This window comes from Bos mutus, chromosome 9 (genome assembly GCF_027580195.1).
Source record: "Bos mutus isolate GX-2022 chromosome 9, NWIPB_WYAK_1.1, whole genome shotgun sequence".
Classification (NCBI taxonomy): domain Eukaryota; kingdom Metazoa; phylum Chordata; class Mammalia; order Artiodactyla; family Bovidae; genus Bos; species Bos mutus.
This window is the reverse complement of record NC_091625.1, coordinates 97,269,694-97,297,567: the sequence shown is the minus strand read 5'-3', so window position 1 is coordinate 97,297,567 and position 27,874 is coordinate 97,269,694. Positions and strand designations below refer to the sequence as shown.

General features: G+C 42.1%; 1 protein-coding gene across 8 annotated transcripts in view; it reads left to right on the top strand.

Annotated features, from left to right (window-relative positions):
• The window catches only part of PRKN (parkin RBR E3 ubiquitin protein ligase), a 1,238,243-nt gene that overhangs the window by 616,224 nt on the left and 594,145 nt on the right, over nt 1-27,874 (top strand). For all 8 annotated transcript variants that reach the window (XM_070377000.1, XM_070377003.1, XM_070376999.1 and 5 more), the window contains one exon: nt 22,433-22,548. In XM_070377000.1, coding sequence (XP_070233101.1) covers nt 22,433-22,548 — 116 coding nt within the window. The remainder of the gene's footprint in view (nt 1-22,432; nt 22,549-27,874) is intronic.

Sequence of the window (27,874 nt, the reverse complement as noted above, 5' to 3'; positions counted from 1 at the left end):
GAGTCTTTTCCAATGAGTCAACTCTTCGCATGAGGTGGCCAAAGTACTGGAGTTTCAGCTTTAGTATCATTCCTTCCAAAGAAATCCCAGGGCTGATCTCCTTCAGGATGGAATGGTTGGATCTCCTTGCAGTCCAAGGGACTCTCAAGAGTCTTCTCCAACACCACAGTTCAAAAGCATCAGTTCTTTGGCGCTCAGCTTTCTTCACAGTCCAACTCTCACATCCATACATGACCACAGGAAAAACCATAGCCTTGGCTAGACGAACCTTTGTTGGCAAAGTAATGTCTCTGCTTTTAAATATGCTGTCTAGGTTGGTCATAACTTTCCTTCCAAGGAGAAAGCGTCTTTTAATTTCATGGCTGCAGTCACCATCTGTAGTGATTTTGGAGCCCAGAAAAATAAAGTCTGACACTGTTTCCACTGTTTCCCCATCTATTTCCCATGAAGTGGTGGGACTGGATGCCATGATCTTTGTTTTCTGAATGTTGAGCTTTAAACCAACTTTTTCACTCTCCACTTTCACTTTCATCAAGACGCTTTTTAGTTCCTCTTCACTTTCTGCCATAAAGGTGGTATCATCTGCATATATGAGGTGATTGATATTTCTCCCGGCAATCTTGATTCCAGCTTGTGCTTCTTCCAGCCCAGCATTTCTCATGATGTACTCTGCATATAAGTTAAATAAGCAGGGTGACAATATACAGCCTTGATGTACTCCTTTTCCTATTTGGAACCAGTCTGTTGTTCCATGTCCAGTTCTAACTGTTGCTTCCTGACCTACATATAAATTTCTCAAGAGGCAGATCAGGTGTTCTGGTATTCCCATCTCTTTCAGAATTTTCCACAGTTTATTGTGATCCACACAGTCAAAGGCTTTGGCATAGTCAATAAAGCAGAAATAGATGTTTTTCTGGAACTCTCTTGCTTTTTCCATGATCCAGCGGATGTTGGCAATATGGTCTCTGGTTCCTCTGCCTTTTCTAAAACCAGCTTGAACATCAGGAAGTTCACGGTTCACATATTGCTGAAGCCTGGCTTGGAGAATTTTGAGCATTACTTTACTAGCGTGTGAGATGAGTGCAATTGTGTGGTAGTTTGAGCATTCTTTGGCATTGCCTTCCTTTGGGATTGGAATGAAAACTGACCTTTTCCAGTCCTGTGTCCACTGCTGAGTTTTCCAAATTTGCTGGCATATTGAGTGCAGCACTTTCACAGCATCATCTTTCAGGATTTGGAATAGCTCAACTGGAATTCCGTCACCTCCACTAGCTTTGTTCATAGTGATGCTTTCTAAGGCCCCCTTGACTTCACATTCCAGGATGTCTGGCTCTAGGTCAGTGATCACACCATCATGATTATCTGGGTCGTGAAGTTATTTTTTGTACAGTTATTCTGTGTATTCTTGCCATCTCTTCTTAATATCTTCTGCTTCTGTTAGGTCCATACCATTTCTGTCCTTCATCGAGCTCATCTTTGCATGAAATGTTCCTTTGGTATCTCTGATTTTCTTGAAGAGATCCCTAGTCTTTTCCATTCTGTTGTTTTCCTCTATTTCTTTGCATTGATCGCTGAAGAAGGCTTTCTTATCTATTCTTGCTATTCTTTGGAACTCTGCATTCACATGTTTATATCTTTCCTTTTCTCCTTTGCTTTTCACTTCTCTTCTTTTCACAGCTATTTGTAAGGCCTCCCCGGACAGCCATTTTGCTTTTTTGCATTTCTTTTCTATGGGAATGGTCTTGATCCCTGTCTCCTGTACAATGTCACGAACCTCAGTCCATAGTTCATCAGGCACTCTATCTATCAGATCTAGGCCCTTAAATCTATTTCTCACTTCCACTGTATGATCATAAGGAATTTGATTTAGGTCTAGTGGTTTTCCCTACTTTCTTCAATTTAAGTCTGAATTTGGCAATAAGGAGTTCATGGTCTGAGCCACACTCAGCTCCTGGTCTTGTTTTTGCTGACTGTATAGAGCTTCTCCATCTTTGGCTGCAAAGAATATAATCAATCTGATTTTGGTGTTGACCATCTGGTGATGTCCATGTTTAGAGTCTTCTCTTGTGTTGGCATCAGAGGGCAAACACACTGAAACCACACTCACAGAAAACTAGTCAATCTAATCACACTAGGACCACACTAGGACCACAGCCTTATCTAACTCAATGAAACTAAGCCATGCCCGTGGGGCAACCCAAGACGGGCGGGTCATGGTGGAGAGATTTGACAGAATGTGGTCCACTGGAGAAGGAAATGGCAAACCACTTCAGTATTCTTGCCTTGAGAACCCCATGAACAGTATGAAAAGACAAAATGATAGGATACTGAAAGAGGAACTCCCCAGGTCAGTAGGTGCCCAATATGCTACTGGAGATCAGTGCAGAAATAACTCCAGAAAGAATGAAGGGATGGAGCCAAAGCAAAAAGAATACCCAGCTGTGGACGTGACTGTTGATAGAAGCAAGGTCTGATGCTGTAAAGAGCAATATTGCATAGGAACCTGGAATGTCAGGTCCATGAATCAAGGCAAATTGGAAGTGGTCAAACAAGAGATGGCAAGAATGAATGTCGACATTCTAGGAATCAGCAAACTGAAATGGACTGGAATGGGTGAATTTAACTCAGATGACCATTATATCTACTACTGCGGGCAGAAATCCCTCAGAAGAAATGGAGTGGCCATCATGGTCAACAAAAGAGTCTGAAATGCAGGACTTGGATGCAGTCTCAAAAACGACAGAATGATCTCTATTCGTTTCCAAGGCAAACCATTCAATATCACAGTAATCCAAGTCTATGCCCCAACCAGTAACGCTGAAGAAGCTGAAGTTGAACGGTTCTATGAAGACCTACAAGACCTTTTAGAACTAACACCCAAAAAAGATGTCCTTTTCATTATAGGGGACTGGAATGCAAAAGTAGGAAGTCAAGAAAGACCTGGAGTAACAGGCAAATTTGGCCTTGGATTTCAGAATGAAGCAGGCAAAAACTGATAAATTTTGCCAAGAAAATGCACTGGTCATAACAGATGGGAAAAATAGGAAGCAAATAGTGAGATGGTAGGCTTAAATCAAACCATGGAAATAATCACATGAAACAGAACCCACAGGATCCAGCACATTGTCCGACACGTAGAAAAAGGCAAAATGAATGTCAGTACTCAGACAGACTTGTGATGAACGCTCACCCACGCAGATAAGGATTGGCTGCTGTGTGCTCTTGCTTTGGGATAATTTTCACCATGAGTCACCTAATTTTTTTCAGGAATTGTGGAGCTGGTACATGTCAGGGACCGTCATTCTTGATATCACAGACTATCCCTTTTCTTAATATCACTGGCCAGTAAGGTTCAGTGTGCTGAACACACGGCACACTCTGGACCCAGGAGGCATTAACATCTTGGAGTTAACGGCAAAGGCATCCCCTTCGGGTTATTTGTCAATTTTACATTCATGCAGATGGTTCCTTTTGTAGCAGCTGATGTTTTTGCTTGTATTGTTACTTTTGAGTCATGATAGTTCAATATGGTCATGATTCTGAATGGGATGAGGAGGGCCATACTGGAAAAATCATTGTGATGGGTGTGTGTACAATTTTGTGTTGGAGGTTCTGAGACTCCGTCTTCATTCACCCTTCCTCAGTCTATTGAGAATCTACATTTATCAGTCTATTGAGAATCTACATTTATTTCCAGCAAACACTTTTGTATGTTACGAACACAAAATAAAATAGAATGGTTTTTATTATCAAAGGACCAAAGAATGATTATGGTATTGTAAAGAAAATTACCAAACACCCATTGTCAATTCACTCTACTCTTTCTTGGAAACATAAGCTGACACCATAAATCACTTATTTCCACAGTGTGATTTCCCTGAAGATCCCACTTATATCGAGGCATTTTAGGGGGAGGAAATATCCTAGAAATGGACCCTTTTGATGCATTTACACTGCAGACATGTATAAGAGGATTGGATTTCTCATTCAGTGTCTTTCATTCGCTTGATACCTTACTGGAGTTCAGAAAATTAATTTGAACTTCTTCTCATTAAACACATGAGAGAATGTTGTTGTTTAAGTGCTGTGGTCTCAGCATGGTGGGCAAACCATAGCTCCTAAAGCCTGGTACCAGACTGGAGAGATGTAACCAGCATAAGTGACACCAAGCCCTGGCCACGCGTGCACTGGTTGCTTGTAGTTTGGTTTATCTTTGTCAGTCAAGCAAATAAATTTGGAAAAACTTATAAGTGTTCATTTATATTCAAACATGTGGAATTTCATAGCACAGCTATCTCAGTTTTATAAAAAGAGATTACTGTATATTTAGCAAACATGAGTTAATGTCAGTGATGAGTTACACATGAATGAAGAATCTCCTAGAAGCCATTCTAGTGCAAATGAAGACTTCTGATAGTGTATCTAATACATGGTTACAAGGAGTTGAAGCTGATAATGGGCAAAAAATAGTCAGTTTATGATTGTTGTATCCATAGATTATCCAAAAATGTTATTGGCATTACGTCCTCACTAAATCTAACCTGGTAAAACTCATACTTTCCAAACATCCCATCAATAAAAGACAAGACAATATTATATATTAAAAATGTTCAATATAGTTCCCATATAAATTTAATTTTTACTATTTTAGTATATTTCATAATACATGTTTTCTCTACTTCCACATCATTGTTTTACATAAAACATTTTTTTGCCAGCTCCCTTGCTGTCATAGTATTAGGAAGGTCATCAGAGCTCATCACTGCCTGGCACCATGTTTTAAGACACAGCTCTAGCCAACCCTGAATAGACACTTGGCCATTTTTTGCCCAAATGGGCTTATATATAACCAGCCAGGAAATGGTGTATTCACTGAGCACCAGGTGCTCTTGATGGGGGAAAAAAAAAGTGTTTGCAGCCAAAATATATTGCCAGTACTGTCCAATTTGAGGTTACTTACATATATTTTGGTTTGGGAATGTTGTCTCAGTCAGCAGTATAAGCCTAAGTAATTGCTGGATTTCTGAAAAGAGTCTAGATTTACATGAGTGGGGTCAGGAAGAAGAGTCCACAGCAGCAACACGACAGTAGGTGCTTCCTATAACTCAGTGTGCTCTGCGTAGACTGATTGGCCAGCGTATTTGAAAAGCACGATGGAAATGACAGCTGTCAGTCTTCTGCCGCGGTGCTTCGCGGTGTGCCGGCTAGTGGCTGATATTGCACTAGCTGATGGGGGAAGGACACCAGCGTTCATGCTATGGGGTCCCCATGAAGCAGGGTCAGGTATGTGCACAAATTCCACAGGTCGTAAATTTATAGCTGGTTAGGTCAAGTGGCCCCATCCAGAATTGTTAGCAACAGAACCCCCGATGACTGTTTTTTATACCTCCTGTTGTAAATAGCAGATTGTAGTACATGCCCCTGAGTAACATAAAATTAATGTTTTCCTAGGCTTCCACTGACGTATAGAAGTAATTTTTTTTTTTTTTTGCAGAAGTCACTATAATTAATGAGTACGTAGATCTCTATATATAAGGGGAAGAACTTCATCTAATTTAATGTACCAACAGAGAGAGTGGGATATGGCTGTGAAATTGAATTCTGTGTTATACATGCTGGTCACCGAGATCGCAGTCAGTAGGCATTTCACTGTATGCATTTCGTGTCACTCATGAACTAAAATTGAAGCCCACACTTTGATATGTACAGGGACAGCCTAGGATGTCAGGATGTATGGGGTAATTTCAGTTGTGAACTACCTGCTGATCTGAATACAATGTCAGGGGCACATTTTGTGGCCGAATTGTTTTTAGTGTGACTTCCTTTTGAAGCACCATGATTTAGGTGCTTTCTCCATGATCATTATAAACAATGTTTTCCCCAGCAAATTTTATAACCTAACCATAAACACCTCCTCTAGGCTAATGCTTGCTGTATGAGATCCCAGGCAAAAGTCATTCTGCGGGAAGGTTGTTTTATAGACTTAAATAATTTCCCTTCAAACATACTATCTAATGCTGAATGGCATTGTTAACCATGTTAACATAAAAGCACAGAAATAGTAAATATGTGAATGTAACTTTCTTAACTTTATAACAAATTGAAAGATTTATAAGGATCCGCTATCATTCATAAAATTAACCAAATATTACTTACACCAAGTGCATATAATTTGATTATTAAGAGGAACTATAAATCAGAGAGAAGTAATTAAGAAGATATAAAATTTAGTAAGTTTGGAGCATCATTAGAAATTATAATATTATTTTTGATCTATCAACAACGTCTGGCTTATTGGTCGGAAAAATAGTGTGGTCTGAAGTCAAGCAGGGTCTCCTGATAAAGCACATGGGAGCCTTTAGTTTGAATCATATACTGAAGGTTGGGTAACTGGACTGAGATTGGCATTTCTCTTACACTCCAGGAGGTCTTTCCCAGATCACCAGCTGAGCAGGGTTCCTCAAGTTCTGCAGGGAGGGTTGGGAATGCATTATTGTAGGGCCGTGAATGCATTATTTCTACCTGATCTTATCACCAGCCCGCTTAAAGCCCTTCATAGGCTGTCCTTCCCCTCGGGATGAAGCCATCTGTTCCCTGGGTGCAGCGTCCTTCCTGATCTGCCCTCTCGCTCCGCAGCCCTCTCGGTCTTTCCCGCGGCCCCGACTCGCTGCCCTTCAGCGACCTCCAGAGCTCTTCCTCTGCTCTGGTGCCCATCGGTTTGTCTTTCCTTTGTCGCTGTTATTAATGTCACTTGTTTTTATTCTGAGTACTTTTTGTAACAAATTCAAATAACAAGAATTATATAAAGAAAATAAATTAATAGTTTCCTCTGTTTTCCCAGTTTCATTACAAGATGATAAATGTGGATATTTTTCTGTGTATTGCTCTATACATTTTTCTATGCTCATTAAAAAAAAACACATTTTTATGGGTGTTTTAATTTGCTTTCTTGAAATAGTAATAACACTGTTTATTTCACCATAGCTTTTTTTGCATGATCGCAGTTCCTACATAGATTTTCAGATCAATATACATATATAGATCAACCACTCATTTTAATAGCTTTATAATATTCTGTAGCATAAATATTGAGCAAATATGCTTTTGATGCTTTCTTTTTTTCTGTCCTATACTCTGTGCTAAAGTAAAATCCCCATAAGTAAATTTTTAGACATTGGTACTCTTATTTTTGTGAATGAGAATAACTAGATAAAACCATATGTACCTTTAAATTTTTCACCCAAACTGCTATGATGATTTTCCAAAGAGGCTGAGGCATTTCCTCCCTCTCACACAATGCTTTCCTTTAACACACTCACTAGCGTTAGGTCCTCGTGCTGCTGAGTGAATGGTAAAGTCACGTGTGAAAGAGCTTTGGCATGGTTTTTCTTACTCAGCATTTTCTGACCACCAGTAAAAGTAAGCATCTTTTCACGTTATTAGCCTTTCTTCATCTTCTCTTCCTCCTAAGATAACTTTTGCCTTTTTGTGTTTCTTTTTGGGGGGATGGTTTTGCTCACTGCCTCCTGTATTGTGTTGCCAATATCCACCCAGAGTTCTTCAGGCACTCTGTCTACAGACCTAATCACTTGAATCTGTTTGTCATCTCCACTGTATAATCATGAGGGGGTTGATTTAGGTCAACCTGAATAGCCTAGTGGTTTTCCCACTTTCTTCAATCGAAGTCAGGATTTGGCAATAAGGAGCTCGTGATCTGAGCCACAGCCAGCTCCACGTCTTGTTTTTACTGATTGTATAGAGCTTCTCCATCTTTTCCTACAAAGAACATAATCAGTCTGATTTTAGTATTGACCATCTGGTGATGTCCATGTGTAGAGTTGTCTCGTAGGTTGTTGGAAGAGGATGGTTACTATGACCAGTGTGTTCTGTTGACAAAAGTCTGTTAGCCTTTTCCCTGTTTCATTTTATACTCCAAGGCCAAACCTCCCTGTTGTTCTGAGTGTCTCTTGACTTTGTAATTTTGCATTTCAATCCCCTATGATGAAAATGACATCTATTTTTGGCATTAGTTCTAGAAGAGCTTGTAGGTCTTCATAGACCCGTTCAACTTCTGCTTCTTTGGCATCAGTGGTTGGGGCATGGACTTGGATTACTGTGATGTTGAATGGTTTGCCTTTAAAACAAACAGAGATCATTCTGTTGTTTTTGAAATTACATCCAAGTGCTAATTTCCGACTCTTGTTGACCTTGAGGGCTACTCCATATCTTCTAAGGGCTTCTTGCCCACAGTGGTAGATACAATGGTCATCTGAATTAAATCCACCCATTCTCATTCATTTTATTTCACTAATTTCTAAGATGTTGATGTTTACTCTCTCCATCTCCTGATTGGACACATCCAATTTACCTTGGTTCATGGACCTAATGTTCCAGGTTCCTATGCAATATTGTTCTTCACAGCCTTGAACTTAAGTTTCACCACCAGAATTGTGGATGTAGAGTAGTTCATGTCCAAGACTGAGCACCATTTCCACTTTGGCCCCGCCACCTATGTTTAGGGTAGTAAAAATCTATTTAATGTTAAAAGGATGGATACATGTCATTATACATTTGGGCAAACCTATATAGAATGTATTATGCTGAGAGTGAACTAACTATATTGTGATCTGTGGACTTTGGGTGATTATGTCAAGTAGGTGAAAGTTCATCAGTGTGACAAATGCACCATTCCTCTGGGGTCGGGGGTGGGAATCAATAATAGGAAGGCTATGCCTGTGGGGGCTTGGGAGTATAGGAGAAATGTGTGTACGTTCCATTCAATTTTTCTGTGAACCTAAAACTCTTCTTGGAGAAGGCAATGGCATCCCACTCCAGTACTCTTGCCTGGAAAATCCCATGGACAGAGGAGCCTGGTGGGCCACAGTCCATGGGGTCCCTAAGAGTTGGACACAACTGACTGACTTCACTTTCACTTTTCACTTTCAAGCTGAGCACCAAAGAATTGATGCTTTTGAACTGTGGTGTTTAATGTGTACAGTTCATAGGTAAATTTACAAATTTTACTTTATTTTGTTCATCTTCTAATGAGGAAATAAAATAAGTATAGATAATGCAAGAGACTATTAAAGTGTATAAAGCCCTTGCCTTTGCTCAGTTTTGTCTTGAGTGGAGTTTATGGTTGCTTGAGCTGCCTGCAGTAAAGAAAGCAGGAATAAAAAGAAGCTCTAAATTCTACTTGCCAAGGAAACAACGGGTTTTGAGGGAAAAGAAAAAAAGTTTAGATTCCAAGTCTAAAGTCATTTAAAATGTTTTAAAGCTCGGCTTTTTCTTATTGTTCAATATTTCTCTTTGCTTGTAGCCTAAACCAAGTTATCATTTTGTGAATGATTGGTCCCCGGAAGAATGTTTCTCTTGCCCTTTCTGTGTCTAGACTGGACACTTGGAAGTGGCAGAGGCTACATTTCTCCACCTCTGGCTATAGGGAGGAGTGCCAGCGTCATTCCACCCGCACTGGGTCCAGGGGCTGGGGCTGCTTTCCTAAGGAGCAGCACCGGAGACTCAACAGCAGGAGCCACAGCGGCTCACAAAGCTCAGAGGAAGGCCCAGGCTGCCAGAGACACAAGGAGCCCCCACTTAATGCCCAGGAATACAGAAGGGCGTGATCCAGAGTTTCCTGTCCATCTCTTTCCGCAGAGCGTGTTTCCGGGCCCAAGAGAGTTCTTCCACACTCAATCTTTCTTACTTTTCAGATGGGCTGGGAAAGCTTATGCTTTGTGACCACTCTGACAGCTGCTGTGTGCAAGCCCTGGGCTAGGCGTGCATGTGTGCTCACTCAGTCATGTCCAACTCTTTGAGACCCTGTGGATGTAGCCCGCCGGGTTCCTCTGTCTATGGAATTCTCCAGACAAGAATACTGAAGTGGGTTGCCAGTTTCTCTTCCAGGGGATCTTCCAACCCAGGGGACCGAACCTGTATCTCCTGTATCAACAAGCAGGTTTTTTTTTTTTTTTTTTTAGACCACTGAGCCGCCTGGGAAGCCCCCTGGGCCAGGCGCCAGCATAAGTGCCCTCGGTTCATTTGCCCTGTGGTGAGTGCACTAGACCACCAGGTGCCTTCAATCCCACAGCACAAGGGCTCCGAAGGCGCCCAGCACAGAGTACGAGAGAAACGGAAGTCCCCGTGGGAATAGCTCTGACCCAGCCCTGGGGAGTCAGAAAAGCTTTGAGGGCCACTGACAAGTGAGTTGAGCCACGAAGGACACTTTGGGGTGTGAAATGAGTGAGAGAAGGAAGACAGACCAGGAAGCAGGAAATCTTGTGCTTGAGACCAAAACAAGAGAGAGCACAGCCTTTCAGGCGACAAAGTCCTCCTGGCAGGATGGGAGGGCAGTGTGGAGGGAAAGCTTCTGAGACGGTGGGTGTCAGCTTAAGGCTCCTGTGGTTAATCTGGAGGACATGGAACCCTGATAGTATGATTAACTGGTTCTTTTACTGGTTGCTTGCAGTTAAGTTTTTTGCCCATTTACAAGCACATGTGAAATAACTGCCAACTTGGAAAGGTTGTCTAGGAAATGCTGGGAACACAATTCATCTGGGGATGGTGAGTCACTGTAAATGTTCCAAATGATGACCCCACTCCTCGGTTTCTTGCAGATTATTACCATCTAACAGATACGTGTTTATGTACCCTCTGTGGAAGGTCGACTCAAGTCATCAAAGTTACAAAGGAAACCTTCTGTTGAGAACAAAATATTTTAACTTCTCGTTTTATTTATCAGAGAACAGAAGCTGGAAAGCTTTGCTTGAGCATGAAACTAGCAAATGCCGTGACGCCCTTGTGTTCCTTCAAGCTGACACGTTATGAGAGCTTATGGAACCTTAGCTTCTAAAGGAAATGAAGCACAATGAGAATAATGAATATTGTCTTTTATTGTCTGGCTAGGATATAAAATTGAAAGCAAAGACATGTTCAACTACACTGGGCAGATGACATCACATGAGTAACTGCGGATCAGTTGTGGTTGGAGGAATCTACATCTCCAAACATTATTGGAATCATGATGGAGATAGAGGGCAAACTAGGGCCAGTGGACTGCCGTCCGTGGGGTCTCACAGAGTCGGACACGCCTGAAGTGACGCAGCAGCAGCAGCAGGGCCACACTGGAGCAACTAACTGGTCAACTGACCATCAGACCTTGGGAAAGAAGAGTAACTGTTGTCATGTGTGTAAGTCACTAACCAGATTCTCCTGAAGTGGCTTGTAATTCCTGGGAACAAGTTAAATTTAGATGTCAGGAAAAGCTGTGTTCTCTGGCCATTGGAGCTCTCATAATATCCTATGGAATAAACACAACTTTGACAGCTGTCCTTAAGTTCCAGAAACGTTGGAGTCAAGGGTCATTAATAAATGTTAAGAGCAAGACAATTAAGCACATAGTAATGTAGTAACAACCAGAGTCAAAGCATTTGCTCTCAAAATCCTCCATTGATATTATCCTAGGCACAATCAATGGGGTGAAGACTTTCTCCAAAATAACAATGAAAAAAGAAAATTCTTATTTTCCCGTCTGAAAGATAATGTGGAAGTCTGTCTTGGAAATTTATATACACTGCTAACTTAAAATCAAACACCTGTTTCAAAAAGGTGGTCGTTCAAAATCAGAGATGAGGAAATATCCGTGGTTTCTATTCTTGGCTGCCACACCTCCTGTGGTTGAAGAATGACAGTGAAGAGTCGCCTCCGCCGCACATTCCAGGCTCTCAAAGCACTAGCGTGAGTTTGGTGGGTTTGGACCAATGTTTCCCTGCACAGAGAATCACAGATTTCCCATCAGCCCCCTGCTGGCGTCCCAGGCCCCAGCCGGTCTGAGCCGGCAGCCCAAGGTCCACGTGCCTTGACTCCCGAGCTCGCTCAACTACCATCTCCACCTGGCAACATCTTAGCATTTCAAATCCACTTGAACTGTCTCTTCGAAGCTGAGCCTTCTCGTTCTCCCATAAGCTGCTCAGCGTCCTCTCTCGCCTGCTCAGATCAGAGCCCAGGCATCTGGAAGGTATTTGCCCTGTTGTCATCTGTGCAAATATTTGTGCTGTCTCTTTCTCCTTCAGGTTTATGGACTCTTGCAGGGATTTTGTTTACATGTGTATCCTCAGCCCCTAGCTGAGGCTGAGCAAGGAGAAATACACTTGTTTCTGCATGAGTAAACATCGGGGAAGGATCCCTGGAAGCATGGGTATTTCTCGAGGTGGATGTAAATAAGCTAATTAACTGGGCTGCAGGCGTAGCTGAGTCCGGGATACGAAGGCTGCCATGGGTGCTGTTTCTCCATCCCTTGTCTCTGTTCCCTTCAGAGCGTGGGCTGCATTCTTAGACGGGTTCTCTGGCTGTGGCAGCAGGTGGGGGGATGTTGTGTTCCTACTGAGAAGCAAGAGATGCTAGTTCATCCTGGGCCAAGGAGGAGAAGGGGGAGGATAGTGTCTGAGCAGCTGCCTGAGCTGGGAATGAGGATTGTTTTTCTCCAGTCTGAACAGACATTTACATAAGCTCATGCCCTTGATGCATGTCAGTAGTGACCCCAGACCTTCAGGAATCATTTGAGATGTCTTCTTCAACAACTCCCCCACCCCCTTTTTTTTTCCTTAAAATAATAAATAGTCAATTAAGACTGAGTAGTATCACAATTGAATAAACCCTGGTCAAGACACCCTGATGAATCCAGGCATAGAGGGGAAGATAATCATTGTGATATTTATAGCTTTTGTCTTGAAGTTCAACTTCTTGAAAGTATGTGGCATTAAAATGTTTAAAATTGTTTATGTCTAACATTAAAGGGAACGGTAGGAAGTACACGTGGATTTATTTATGTGTGTGTGTCAAATAGACTAAAATGGTCCCTTTGAACGAAAGTTACTATTATAGAGAGTCACATGAAGGAGTGTTGAGAAGACTGTGTCTAGTGTCTAGAACAAGGATCATCTGCTGAATTAGTAGGAATTTAAGACAATTTTATATTGCAGAATCATAATCACTTTATCTTCTACCCTGGGAAGCCAGAAGTGTTTTAAATTTGGAAAATTTTAGATATCAGAAATATTACGCAATTCATACATTTTAACTCTGAAATGAATGTCTATCCGTGTCATGTTTTTTTTAAATATTAATTTTGCAGTGAGATACACGAATAGTCATACTTGGTTGGATAAATATAGACTAGAAATAAAGTCTTGCCCGTTCATGTCAGTTTTGCCATAATAAAGTTTAATGGAAAATTTAAAGAAACTTAAAATTTTTTAAGAGCCATTGGGATTTTAGAAATTTCATTTTTATTTTATACATTGGGCTAAGTATCCGACCTGATTTATACTTCTACCTTGGGTAATAAAATTTTTAAAATACTTTTGGAATATAACAATAGCTATATTGAAATTAAAATGGCAGTGCCCTTGGGCCTGACACAGTGTGTGCTTGTTGAATTCACATTTTTAAAACAATATTTTTAATTGGAAGAAAATTGCTTTACAATATTGTGTTGGTTTCTGCTGCACCACAATGCAAATCAGTCATAATTTGAGTCAGTTGTAATGAGATGAACCTAGCGCTTGTTAAACAGAGTGAAGTAAGAAAGAAAACAGCAAATATAGTATATTAGTGCATATATATGGGATCTAGAAAAATGATACTCATGAACCCGTTTGCAGAGAAGGAATGGAGATGCTGACTCCACATTTAAGACTTTGTCCTGCTTATGACAGCGTGGCGCGTCTCGCGTGTGCCCTTGCACACGTGCCCACTTGTTTACACTCATCTCATCTGTTTGTTTTCACCAAAGGACACGCTGCCTTGGCAGAGGCAGAACACCTCCATTACGGCTTGGGCAGGGGCTGTGAGTCTCATCAGAGAAGGCAATGGCACCCCACTCCAGTACTCTTGCCTGGAAAATCCCATGGATGGAGGAGCCTGATGGGCTACAGTCCATGGGGTCGCTAAGAGTCGGACAGGACTCAGCGACTTCACTTTCACTCTTCGCTTTCATGCATTGGAGAAGGAAATGGCAACCCACTCCAGTGTTCTTGCCTTGAGAGTCCCAGGGGCAGGGGTAGCCTGGTGGGCTGCCATCTATGGGGTCGCACAGAGTCAGACACGACTGAAGTGACTTAGCAGCAGCAGCAGTAGCAGTGAGTCTCATAGGCAGCGCCTGACCTTCTCAGCAGAACTCTGACACGGTTTTGCTTTTTGTGGGAGTCTATTGATTTTCTTTCCTCTTGATAAACTTTACACATCATCTAGAGGTTTTGTTTTCACCTTAAATTAAGAGAAAACAAACTTATCATTGAACACAATCCCTCATTAACTTTCAAGATTTTATTTGTTTAATTAAGTGTCACCTAACTTTACAACTGGCACCGTTAAATTAGTAAAATCTACAGGTCTTATCCACTCTAACGAGTGCCAGAGTTATTTTATATCCAAGCCTATATAATTACTTCCTGGGTTTACATGATACACATCGAGTCTAACAGGTCAACATGAAAACTGAGACTCACCAGTAGAGGCACAGGCTCCCAGGCCCTGGGCTGATGCCTCTGCCTTTCTCATATGGGCCAGAGTGTGGCAATTAGGCTGTGTCTGTCATGTCTTAGCTTAGAGAAAATTAAAGCTACAGTATTAATATCAGTCATGAGGTTTTTAAATGGATAATGAGACTTAAAACTAGCAGTTGCTTCTTACAAAAGAATCTGAAAATAAGCCCAGGAGGAGCTGTTTGAGCCAGCAGGCTGAGAAGAGAGAGATTAGGGATAATATTTCTTTGTTGTTGGCTATAGACGGAACTTCTAGGCCTGTGAGAGACATTCAGGTTAATTCTAAGTGATGTCTTGCCTGATGGAGATGCTTATTACTAGTTTTCTAAATGAAAATGCCTGTGTCCTCAATTCCTCTTTGTCAAAAATTTGGGAGGTCATCTTTTGACAGGTTTATCTGAGCTTGAACGCAGTGAATAGGCAGAGTAATTATTTATGTACCTTTATTTAGTACCTTTTCCAGAGCCCATCTGAACGCATCGTTTTCTTCTTTTCTGGAGGCTAATTATATGTGTCTGCACTAACGCGGAGGCAGTGTTGAGGACTTCGGACTTGGCCGACTGACTGGGCCTCCTGACGGTGCACCCACGGCCATCAGTGGTGTTGAGGTCCACCTGCCTTCCGCTTCTGCTGCCCTGTGGGCTGGCCAGGCGAACCCCAGCTCCCAGACCCCTGTGCCTGCTTCAGGCAGACTTTACCCAAGCACAGCCTGGAGGGAGACAGGAGGGTGGAGAGAGGCAGAGCTGGGAGGTGTCTCCCTTCATCTTCGGGAGGCACCGCTCGCAGGGGCTGCGTCCCAGTCATCCTCCTAGCCCCTACCAGGCAGCCCAGCCACTGTATCTCCCCGCCCGGCCCCCGCTGCCCCATCCCCCCAGCCCCAGCAGATTGGAGCACTGCCCTAACGCTGCTAATGTCAAGGAGCTTTCTACCCCAGTTTAGCTCTTTGGGGAGTTTCCACCATGTTTGCAACTAGACCTCAGCTTTAAATTCTCTCTGTTGAAATACCCGGTGTGGGTCCTGCTCCCCTAACTTGACCCACTCCTGTGTTTGGAGTTTAAACTTTGGATTCTGTACGTTTTTATAAACTGAGTTCTTGGTTTTAACCTAATTCAGATTTTCTGGTTTATTTATTTGTTTTGTTTATTTTTCATTTTCCCGCTTATCTGTTAGAGACACTGGTAATGTCTTGAGTAGGGTGGCAAACTGGAATGAGAAGGAAGAGGTAGCTTCTAATAGTTGAATTGAACTGTTCATGAAGTCTTTCCCTTGGTGTGTATCATTGCTTTTTGTGGGTCTCATTCAGTCAGAGGGCTTCGCCTCTAGGATCTGAAGGAAAGGATGGGTGGGTACTGATAAAAGGTGAGAACTCAGTGAGCGTGGAAGGAAGGGATCAGAGCCTTGTCCACATTAAGGGCAGAAAGGTATGTTTCTAAGAACTTAAAGAATATAACTGTTAGATTTTTAATTTTCTATTCAGTATTATTAAAGTGAAAAGCATCTTATTCATACTTACAGCATTTAACAGGGTCACATTATGAATCCAAGCACATTTTTTTAAGGTCTTATTATGGGATTATTTTTGTCATCCTTTAAATGTAGTTTACACCATCTTTTGGGAGGGAAAAAAGAAAACAACCTGGCCAGCTGCTGTCAGATTTTGGTGCCTTTGCTAATTAGGGCTTCCCAGAATTGAGTATATGGATCCAGGTGAGCCAGCCAATAGGAGCTACAGCTCCTGGTTAGGTGGAAGAATCCATTTAATTTAACAGGATTTGCTATGTTTAGCTTTCTTTCTTGTCTTTTTGTAGCTGGTTTACCTGTGAGCTGGCGTTTGTAGAAGATGGATGGGTCCGTCTGAGATTCTTTATTTGCCCACAGATGTCTATGTGCTCAGTTGCTAAGTCATGTCCCACTCTTTACAATCCCATAGACCCACGAGGCTTCTCTGTCCGTGGGATTTCCCAGGCAAGAATATTGGAGTGGTTGGCACTTTCCTCCTCCAGGACATCTTCCAGACCCAGGGATCTAACCCGCGTCTCATCTCCTGCACTGGTGGGCCGATTCTTTACCACCACACCACCTGGGAAGTCCTACCCTCAGTAAGGATCGTATATTGCCTTCACTAGACTTGACAGATGCCCTCGCCGCTGCCCTGGCCCAGTGAACAAGAATGTTTCTCTGATGCACCCACAGGGGACTGTTGCACCCAGGGCGACATAGGAGAAACTTGGCTTGGCAAACCCACCCCCACTGAAACTGGAGTATGGCCACCTCAAGCAGCCAGGCCGTGGGGCATAACTACTATCCACCTGGCCCAGACTGAGCTGTTTTCTGGGTTCCCACGGGGCTCAGATGGTGACCAGATCTCACAGTGGCATCAATGTTCTGACCATACTGCATGGACTCTGGCTAGGATGCGTTTCTGACATTGGTGTTCTTAATATTTTAATCTGAAAAATCAAGAGAAAAGAAAAATCCCAGAAAAGCAGAATTACTCCAAAAGAATCATGTAGTCATCGTGTGAGATGACAGCCCTACATGAGCAAGCTGAAATACCCAAGGTAGAACTTTTCAACACGCTTCTTGCTTCTGTTTGTTTTGCTCTTTTCCTGTGTGTGTTGAATACAGCCTGAAAATATCAGAAAGGTATTGAGAATGCTAATCCATTGATTGTGTGGGATGGGAAATGACCAGACCGTTCTGCTGATTAGTCTGTGGGAAAGGGGTTATTACTATTGGAAGACACTTCTCCAGGGTCTCTCAAGTTTCTGCATGTCTTGTGAGGGAAGCACTAACTATCTTTTTTTTTAGACTATCTTTGCAAGGAAATTGTAGAGCAAATGACCTAGAAAATGGTAGTCTAGTCTCTCTCTCTAAAGTAAAACGTGGACCAGCTTGCTTTCAGTATGATAAAGATAGCGTCTGCCTTCAGAACAAAGGAAACATCGGCTTACAGATCCTTCTAAAAGATCTGCATGTCCTAAGTTCAGGGTCCCCGGCTGTGTTTCAGAAACCCAGCATGCGTAGCGTGTAGCTTGGCCTGGACACTTCGTCTCCTGGGAACTGGGATGCAGAGGAACTGACAGAATCATGACGCTTGTACATCATTCTGCCGGGGCTCCAACCCAGGAGGCTTGTGTCTCCTTGCCACATCCATGAGGCGGTGGCAGGCTAACCAGTTAGCTTGCAAGCTGGGTGAAATCTTGGCCACTCCACCACTTTAGCTACTCTGGCACTGGAGAAGAACCTCCTTCCATAAAAATTGGCAGAGAAGGCACTGAAATTCACTGATACATATTTAATATACACAGTTGTTAATCTGTATTTTAATTCTGTCATGCTATATGAATTTCTGGTATTTTCCGAAATTTTTTACTTATTAAACCATTGATTGTAAAATTCCTCCCTCCAGTAAAAAGGATTTTGACTTTTATCTGGCAGAGTTTTATCTAGTGTTAGAGCAGTTTGTGATTTGTTAGCTGAATGTCTACCAGTAGCCTTCTGCAATCTAAGAACAAATATAAATTCTATCTATTTATCTGTATGTGAAATACTTCCTCAATAGGCCAGCCAGCTCAGCTATTCTGGAGGTATTACTTTTTGTTATGAGTGAGGATTTTTTTTCAGGTCTGCAAAAGCAGTCTGTGTATTTCAGAAGGATCAGTATGTCCTCCAGCCATCTCGTTTTGATAGTCATTTGGCCTTAACTCTCTTCCATAATACCCTTGAAGTGACCTTTGAAGGATTTATATCATTCCAAAAAAAAAAAAAATGGAGTGAACAGGATGGCCTTCCATGTTAAGTGAGAAAGCAAGAACAATCAGTGTCGTTTCCATGCTGCTTTGAGGAAGCCATGCAGGACCCCGCGGACACACCTGAGCGGGCTCCCAGCAGCTGCTCGTCCATCATCACAGTGGCGCTGCTGGCACAGCTGCATCACTGGGGCTGCAACTGCAGGCCGGGGGTCGGCCACTCTGTCACTTGCCCTGGGCGGGGGGTTGGGGGGGGTTCCGGTTGACCTATACCACCTGAAATAGATAAGGCACTTATTCTTAAAAACATCCTGGGCTCCAAATTCCTGGCTTGCGGACATTTCTCTGCACAGGGAAACCCTCCAGATTTTTGAAGAGTAATCCATTTTACCTGAGACGTGCCATTATTTTCAGATGTGCTAAGCGAGCTTGTTACAGCCCTTGTTTTCTGAAAGAATAAGTCGTTTATTCCCTTTACCTCTAATGCTGCTCTAACTCAGTAGTTCTCAAAAGTGTGGTCCCCAGAGCCACAGTAACAGCATCACCTGGTAAGCCCGGTGTCAGAACATCTGGGGTGGGTCCCTGCAAAGTCGAGATTAACAAGCCTCCCAGATGATTGTGATGTAAGTTGGACTTCGACACCCACAGGTGTGGCTCACTGCGTCTGTGGTCAGAGGAGGAAGAAGTCAATTTGGTTTGTTGTTGTTTAGCTGTGAAGTCATGTTCTACTGTTTGGGACCCCATGCGCTGTATGTGACCCCATGCATGTGACCGCCAGGCTGCTCTGCCCATGGGATTCTCCAGGCAAGAATACTGGAGTGGGTTGCCATTTCCTTCTCCAGGGAATTTTCCTGACCCAGGACTTGAACCCGCATCTCCTGCATTACAGGTGGATTTTTTACCACTGAGCCTCCAGGGGAGCCCTTAGTTTGGTTACAAGTAGGGAGAAGACAGTTTAAGAGTGATGATGTCAAATGTATAAAGAAACATTGGTGGCATTCATTAAATAAATCTACTGATTTTTTTTTAAGAAAATATATCTAATTTCTTGTCCTTTGCCATCCACTGTTAGGATACAAGTGTATGTAAGACAGCCCATAAATATCTCAAGGTCCACTGCAGATGTGGACAATCCATGCATGCATGTGAAGTCCCTTCAGCTGTTTCTGACTCTTTGTGACCCTATGGACCATATCCCAGGCTCCTCTGTCCATAGGGCTCTCCAGGCAAGAATACTGGAGTGGGTTGCTATGCCCTCCTCCAGGGGATCTTCCTGACCCAGGGATTGAACCTGAATTTTTTTTTATTTCCTGCATTGGCAGATGGTATTTGTGTGTGTGTGTGTGTGTGTGTGTATTTTTAACCACTAGTGCCATTTGGGAAGCTCAAGGTGAAAGTGTCAGTCCGTGCCTGTGGGCAAAATTCAGTTTGATACATATTTTTGTAAATAAAGTTTTATTAGGATGCAGATACATCCATTCATTTGCATATGTTCCATGGCTGTTTTTAGACAATAATTCCGAGTTGAGCAGTGCAATAAGGACCTTATGGCTGGCAAGGCTGAACACCTTTAATATATGGTGCTTTAATAAAGTTTGCTGACACCAGGTCTAATGTTTCAAGAAAAATGCTTTCTATGCACAAGTAGTGATGCACAAACGGAGTTGAGGATTAAGTGTACATGCAAGAGTTCTTCCGTCATCCTCTGTTACATTTGTATGGAACTTTTGTTGTGGCAGAAAATTTAGTTTCATGGTATTATTACCATGGACGGTGTGCGTACTGTTTGACAAGAAGCACAGTGTTTATTGGCCCACCACCTTGGTGTGTGGGGGGCGGGGGAAGAGGGGCTATGCAAACAAATAGAAAAACAGTTGGAAAACTAAGACAGTAAAAAAGAATGTGAATTGGGAATTCCCTGGTACTCTAGTGGTCAAGACTCTGCATGCTCACTGTCAACAGCTGGATTCAGTCTCTGCTCTGGTCAGGGGACTAAGACGCAATGAACTTTTGTTGTTCAGTCGCCCAGTTTTGTTTGACTGTCTGCGACCCCATGGACGGCAGCACACCAGGCATCCTTTTCCCTCACCATCTCCCAGAGTTTGCCCAAGTTCTAGTCCAGTGCGTCAGTGATGCCATCCACCCAGCCCGTCCTCTGAGGCCCTCTTCTCCTTCTGCCCTCAGGCTTTCCCAGCATCAGGGTGTATGCAGCCAAAAGTAAACAAGGATGTGACTTACATGAGCAGCTAAGATAAAGGAATATGTGGCAGGACAGGGCTGAGAATGAACTAAGATGGAAAGAGGCCTGGGTTTAGAACATTCCTAGCTACCTGACAAAGGGAGGGGGTAGGTGAGACTCTCAGGGAATTCTGGGATACTGAAGGGTGCAGAACGAGGGGCAGACTGTAAGTCAGGCTGGGGAGAGGTACACTCTGCCTCTCCCTAAGTCTACAGTTTAGTCTCTCAGTCGTGTCCGACTCTTTGCGACCCCATGGACTGCAGCATGCCAGGCTTCCCTGTCCATCACCCACTCCCAGAGCTTGCTCAAACCTATGTCTGTTGAGTCGGTGATGCCATCCAACCATCTCGTCCTCTGTCTATAATACATGCATGCTTATCAATAGTTGGAGTCCCTATATTTCTTACTGGCACTATATTCTTGCTTCTCACTGACCAGCTGTGAGGGGACCCTGTAGAAAAGCACTGGATTTCCCTTTAGGAAACCTGGGTTGCTTCCTGCTTTCACCTCTGACTGTTTGACTTTGGACCAATCATTTCATGGCTCAGGGTCTCCTCTGTCTCATTGTCGAGATGCTTCCTCATTGTCGAGATGTACTGTAGGCTTCCTCCTCCATCCACACTGTTATTCTCCCAGACTCACTTATCATCAAGAGGTGAGCAGGGGGCCCAGAGTGCTCCCACAACTCCTTGGTTGAAAAAGAAAAAGAGAGAGACTAGCAGACACTTGGAACCTTCTTAGAAAGGGGGCTTGTTGAATAGTTTGCCCCAAGGGCATTCAGTTCAGTTCAGTCGTGTCTGACTCTTTGCAACCCCATGAATCGCAGCATGCCAGGCCTCCCTGTCCATCACCAACTCCCAGAGATCACTCAGACTAATATCCATCAAGTCAGTGATGCCATCCAGCCATCTCATCCTCTGTTGTCCCCTTCTCCTCCTGCCCTCAATCCCTCCCATCATCAGAGTCTTTTCCAATGAGTCAACTCTTTGCATGAGGTGGCCAAAGTACTGGAGTTTCAGCTTTAGCATCATTCCTTCCAAAGAAATCCCAGGGCTGATCTCCTTCAGAATGGACTGGGTGGATCTCCTTGCAGTCCAAGGGACTCCCAAGAGTCTTCTCCAACACACAGTTCAAAAGCATCAATTCTTTAGTGCTCAACTTTCTTCACAGTCCAACTCTCACATCCATACATGACCACTGGAAAAACCACAGCCTTTACTAGACGGACCTGTGTTGGCAAAGTAATGTCTCTGCTTTTCAATATAGTATCTAGGTTGGTCATAACTTTCTTTCCAAGGAGTAAGCGTCTTTTAATTTCATGGCTGCAGTCACCATCTGCAGTGATTTTGGAGCCCCCCAAAATAAAGTCTGACACTGTTTCCAGTGTTTCCCCATCTATTTCCCATGAAGTGATTGGACCAGATGCCATGATCTTCGTTTCCTGCATGTTGAGCTTTAAGCCAGCTTTTCCCTCTCCTCTCTCACTTTCATCAAGAGGCTTTTTAGTTCCTCTTCACTTTCTGCCATAAGGGTGGTGTCATCTGCATATCTGAGGTGATTGATATTTCTCCCAGCAATCCTGATTCCAGCTTTGTGCTTCCTCCAGCCCAGCGTTTCTCATGATGTACTCTGCATAGAAGTTAAATAAGCAGGGTGACAATATACAGCCTTGACGTACTCCTTTTCCTATTTGGAACCAGTCTGTTGTTCCATGACCAGTTCTGACTGTTGTTTCCAAGGGCATTAGTTCCCCTCAAAAGTGTGGATGTTGTCTTATTTCAGACTCATCTATAATCTGATGATACTCTTCTTCTCCTGAAGACATTCTTGACTGTGAACATGTTTAGGGGGACATGGCTGGCCGGATTCCATGTCTGTGATCATATTTCTCATTCTTTCAGGAATTTTTCTTTAAATGTGGAGCACACCCGACCTCTGACAAGGAAACATCAGTAGCTTTGAACCTGATCACAACAAACAGTCGAGACATCAGCTGCATAACGTGTACGGACATCAGGTAAGGATCTGAAAACTCGGAACAGAGGAGATCTGCTCCACTGTATTGCCGTTGCTCTCTTGCCAAAAACCAGTTGAGCGCATGCACAGGGTCTGCTTCTGGGCTTTTTATTCTGTCCCACTGATCTCTGTGTTCTTTCACCAGCACGGTACTGACTGAATTAATGTAGCTTCATCGTTAAGTTGAAGTCAGGTGATGTCAGTCCCCAACTTTGTTTTTTCATTCAGTACTGTTTCGACGATTTTTGGTCATTTCTTCCGCATCTAAACTTTAAAATCAGTTTGTGGATGTCCGTAAAAGAATATCGGGCTTTTGACTGAGATTGCGTTGCATGTGTGCATCGATTTGGGAAGAACCCACATCTTGATAATGTTGAATTTTTATATCCACAAACATGGAATACCTCCATTTATTTAGTTCCTCTTTGGTTTCATTTATCAGAGTTTTGTAGTTTTCCTCATGTAAGTCTTACTGTATATTTTGTTAGATTTATGCCTGAGTACTTCAGTTCTCAACTGCTGATGTAAATGGCATTGTGTTTTTATGTCAAAGCGCACATGTTCGTTGTTGCTATGTAGGATGGGAACTGACTTTTGCACGTTAACCGTGGACCTTGCGACCTTGCTGTAAGTGCTGATTGTTTCTAGGGTTTTTTGGTTGATTCTCTTAGATTTTCTGCCTAGATTATCTTGTCATTTGTGAGCAAAGACAGTGTTATGTGTTCTTTCCCAATATGTTTATTTTATGCCCTTTCCTTGCCTTGTTGCCTTATTCAGTTAGTACTTGCAGTACAATATTGAAAGGAATAGTAAGAGAGCACGTCCTTGTCTTGTACCTGATGTTAGTGGGAAAGTTCAAGTTTCTTGCCATTAGATATGACATCAGTAACAGATACTTTGTTGATAGAATTTTAGGTTGAGGAAGTCCTCTTCTGATCCTCGTTTACTGACAGTTTTTATCATGAACGTGTTTGAGACTTTGTCAGATTTTTTTTTTTTTTCTGTATCGGTATCACCATGTGATTTCTCTTTTTTAGTCTGTTGATGTAATGGATTACATTAATTCATTTTTCAGTGTTGAATCTGCCTTGTAAACCTAGGATAAATCCCACTTGGTCATTGTGTCTGATACTTTTTTTATACATTTTTGGATTCGATTGCTTTTGTGTTCATGAGAGATATTGATCTGTAGTTTTCTCTAATTGTCTTTGTCTGGTTTGGTATTAAGGTAATGCTGGCCTCCTAGAATGAATTAGGAGGCATTTATCCTACTTCTATCCTCTGATATAGATTGTAGAGAATTGGTAACAAAATAATAATTTTATTTATTTTTGTGCTTATAAACATGTACTTTTGTATAAAAAGAGATTGACATCTTTCATCTACCTTCTTAATGATAATCCCCATTAAAAAAAAAGCTTTGCAAGTGTATAATAACTTATTTTCAATGAACTCCAATGTCACTCAGCTAACTTTTGACCTTAGCAATATAACAATCTATTAAGCCTTCAGCTTCCTTAAAAAATCCAGGAATCAAAGTAGGTAATCTAAAAGGCTCTGACTGATTCTGAAGAACTGCAAAAGGTAGGAATAATCCTTGTTCATAGCTTATAATTTGATAGTATTATTTGAAAAAGTGCTTGTTTATGGTCCTGTCTTCTGCCAAATGTAGAAATAAAAAATGAGGTTTTCAATGATTCTGCTTTCCAGATGACACATATGTGGCTGTGATATGTAGAAAAATGTTTCAGATAAATGTGCTATTCATTTCCAGATGTTAGGCTTAAGTTTTAATTCAGGTACCTGATATGTATCTTTTGAGTTTATAAAATAATGTATGTAAAATATTTTCCTCTCTCTTAAAGAACGGAGTGAACTCTTCACGGGTTAAAACCTCCTGAGGTTCCATGTGAACCCACAGGTTCCCATCTGCTGCCCAGCTCTGCAGTGACCTGTACTTATTTAGAGTAGTGTCTTGACCTTCCTCCACTCAAGGTTATCAGTTTTATCAGTCTTAGGCTTAGGAGTTAAAAATAGTGAATTGAACAAAAGGCAAAGACTTGAGCCAAGAACAGAAATTATAGCACTAGAAGGTAGAGCAGCTCTATTGTTAAGTATCCCCTATAGCAATTACAGCAAAAAGGTTCAACACATTTCTGGATGCCTCAGCTGGACTCAGAAATAACAATATTCAGCCAAATAAAAATGACACTGGCAATGCCAAAGTGAGACGTTTGTTCCTTCCCAAACCAGTATGTGTATCTTGGTGTTGCAGGAAGGAGGACCCCTTCCAGGGCCCGAAACTGGGGTCTTGACTAACACTCGGAAATGAATTGTCTGAGGAAACACATGTGCTGAGAAAGCAAGCGATTTTATTGGGAAAGGGCGCCTGGGTGGAGAGCAGGAGGGTAATGGAACCCAGGAGAACAGCTCTGCCACGTGGCTTCCAGTCTCAGGCTTTATGGTGATGGGATTAGTTTCCGGGTTGTCTTTAGCCAATCCTTCTGCCTCGGAGTCCTTCCTGGTGGCGCACGCCTTGTTCAGCCAAGATGGACACCAGAGAGAAGGATTCTGGGAGGTGGTCGGACATGTGGTGTCTCCTTTTGACCTTTCCCGAACTCTTCGGGTTGGTGGAGGCTTATTTGTTCCCTGTTCCTTCCCAGGACCTTCTGTCGTAAAACAACTCATGCAGATGGTTGCTGTGGTGCCTGGCCAGGGTGGGCGGTTTCAGTCCGTGTGCTTCCCCTAACGTTGGGGCTTACTGTGATATCCGGTGCTCCCAGAGGAATGCAGTATTTCTGCACCTTGAATCTTACATTATGAAAGGAATCTTCTTAAATTTTAAAAATATAAAATTTGAAAATATACAAAATAGAAAAAATTATTACCATGATACCTTTTGGCAAAAAGAAAAAAAAAAATTCACCATCCTGTTTCCTTTTCTTTGCTTCTTCTAAGACCACCTGCTGCATTCCCATGCTTCTTTTCACCTTTAGTCATTAGTCCACAAAGCTGAAGACAAATCAAAAAAGAACCACGTTTACAGTCAAAATTTAACCTTCCAGAAATATGTTCTAAAGTCCAGTTCCCAGTAGGACATTAAATCTAAAAGCACTGCTACCTTGTAATTTTCCTCAACTCTTCCACAAAGATTTATGTTTTTGATGCCATTGTTGTTTGATATATATATATATATATATATATATATATATATATTTAATTATTATTTTTTTTTTTTACAGTTTTCTTGCTTTCAAATTTGTCTTATGGTTCATGTAGCCTATTGAAGCAATACCTTGGATTGCACATTTAAAGGATTTACTTGGGCTTGGAGATCAGTAAAGGTTTATCTGAAAGTCTTTTCATACTTGTTCTTGGTGTTTCTGGGGGAGAGTGATCTGACTGTCATTTGACAGTATTTGGTATGAATTCACTGATTCATTTAACAGAGATGAGAAATTGGTATCTTGGTTATGGTCCCTTTGAAGGCATATCTTGTCTAATCTCTTGCCAATTTACATTTTAATTTTGGTTACACTTGGCATTTCTTTCATGATTTAGAATTAATGTAGAAGTTCCTTTTATGTTGCTGTGGACTAAGTATTAGTTGCTCAGTCATGTCCAGCTCTTTGCAACCCCATGGGCTGCAGCACAGCAGGCTCGTCTGTCCATGGGGATTCTCCAAGCAAGAATCCTGGAGTGTGTGCCATGCCCTCCTCCACGGGATCTTCCCAACCCAGGGATTGAACCCAGATCTCCCACATTGCAGCTAGATTGTTTACCATCTGAGGCACCAAGGACTATGTTCTATCAGCTTAATTCTTTCTTGACTTTTTGGTGTCAGACAGGAACTTACGATTTTGTCCAGTCATCAGTCTCTGAAAAGCATTATGAGAGATTACAGACTAAAATCACATGGAATTTTACTGAAATCTTCAACATGGTCTTTTTCTGTAAGTGGTTTTTGTCTCTGTAATGGAAAAATCCTTGACGTTATGTGTGTGTAGTGTGTGTGTGTGTGTGTGTGTGTGTGAGAGAGAGAGAGAGAGAGAGAGAGAGATAACAGCAGTGATCTTCTCTGACCTTGCAGACCTATGTATTTCTCCTGTTTGACCCAAATAGTATATATACGCATAGGTAATGTCACATGCCAGGAAGAAGAATTCTTTATTTTAAGTGTGGGAGTATCTTGGAGTGTTCATTTTACGTAGCATTCTAGAGGAAGGTAAGTCAGAATACCAAATTGATACTACAATAAGCAGGAGCACATTCTCCAGTAGAATGGAATATCTTAGAACTTTGTAAGATGAAAGAGAAAACTTCAAAGATGTGTCTTAAGCTCAAAACAGGCTACCTCACAACAGTGCTCAGACCCCATGGGAGTAAGATCTCTGTACATTAGGGCTGAGTCACTCTTGGCTGAAAAAGTGTGCACACCTCAGTCTGATCCAGTCTTGAGGGAGAATAAATCTTTCTACCCTGCACCCTTTCAGAAAGGAGACTCCTTTGTGTGGGCATAACCTTCCATAATGGTAATTTCATTGCCTCCTTTGAAATTCAAACATGGTGCTTAATGAACTGTAACTCTTTACTTAAATTAACTTCAAATTATTTGAACGTCTATCTTTCTTACATATGAAGAAGTTGAAGCTAAGGCGTTTTAAAAATTGCATGCAGTCTTACCACGAGGAACTGGTTGTAGCAGCCTACCCACCAGGACCTGTGCAGTCGACATGTTTTCCTCTCATCACACCTTACCTTCTTCATGTATGCAGTTCTCACTGGACAGAAAAAGGCAAGCTACCTAGTGAAGATGGAAAGTAGGTTTGCGTGTGAAAAGGAAGCTACTAGCAATAAAGCGAGATCCAAAGACAGTTTAAAAACCAACTCTTTAAAGAGTTGAAGAAAACAGCTGTATACCTGGCTGTCTGCTGTAAGTTCTAGGCTGCGTGAAGGATCAGTCCAAGCTTGACTGAGGCGCAGATGTGACCGGAGCGACAATGTCCTGCATAAGTCTTTGCATTCAATAGGTTTTCATAAATATTTGCTGGTCTGAATAAGTAAATCCATTTTATGCAGTGCAACAGACAGAAAACAAGTTCTTTTTATATGGAACACTCTACTTTTAAAAATCTCTTCTGCATCTAGTGGAACTTTCCAAAACTAAATTAGATAAGTTAATCAAAAATCAATAGAGAGTTTTAAGGCACTATTAGATATAAGGGAGAAAGTCAAGTTTCAAAGTCCTACTCAGAGAGATTACTCAGCCATACTGTTTGGGGTCACTTACTTATAAAAACAGAAGAAGTATTTTATCAACACTGAGG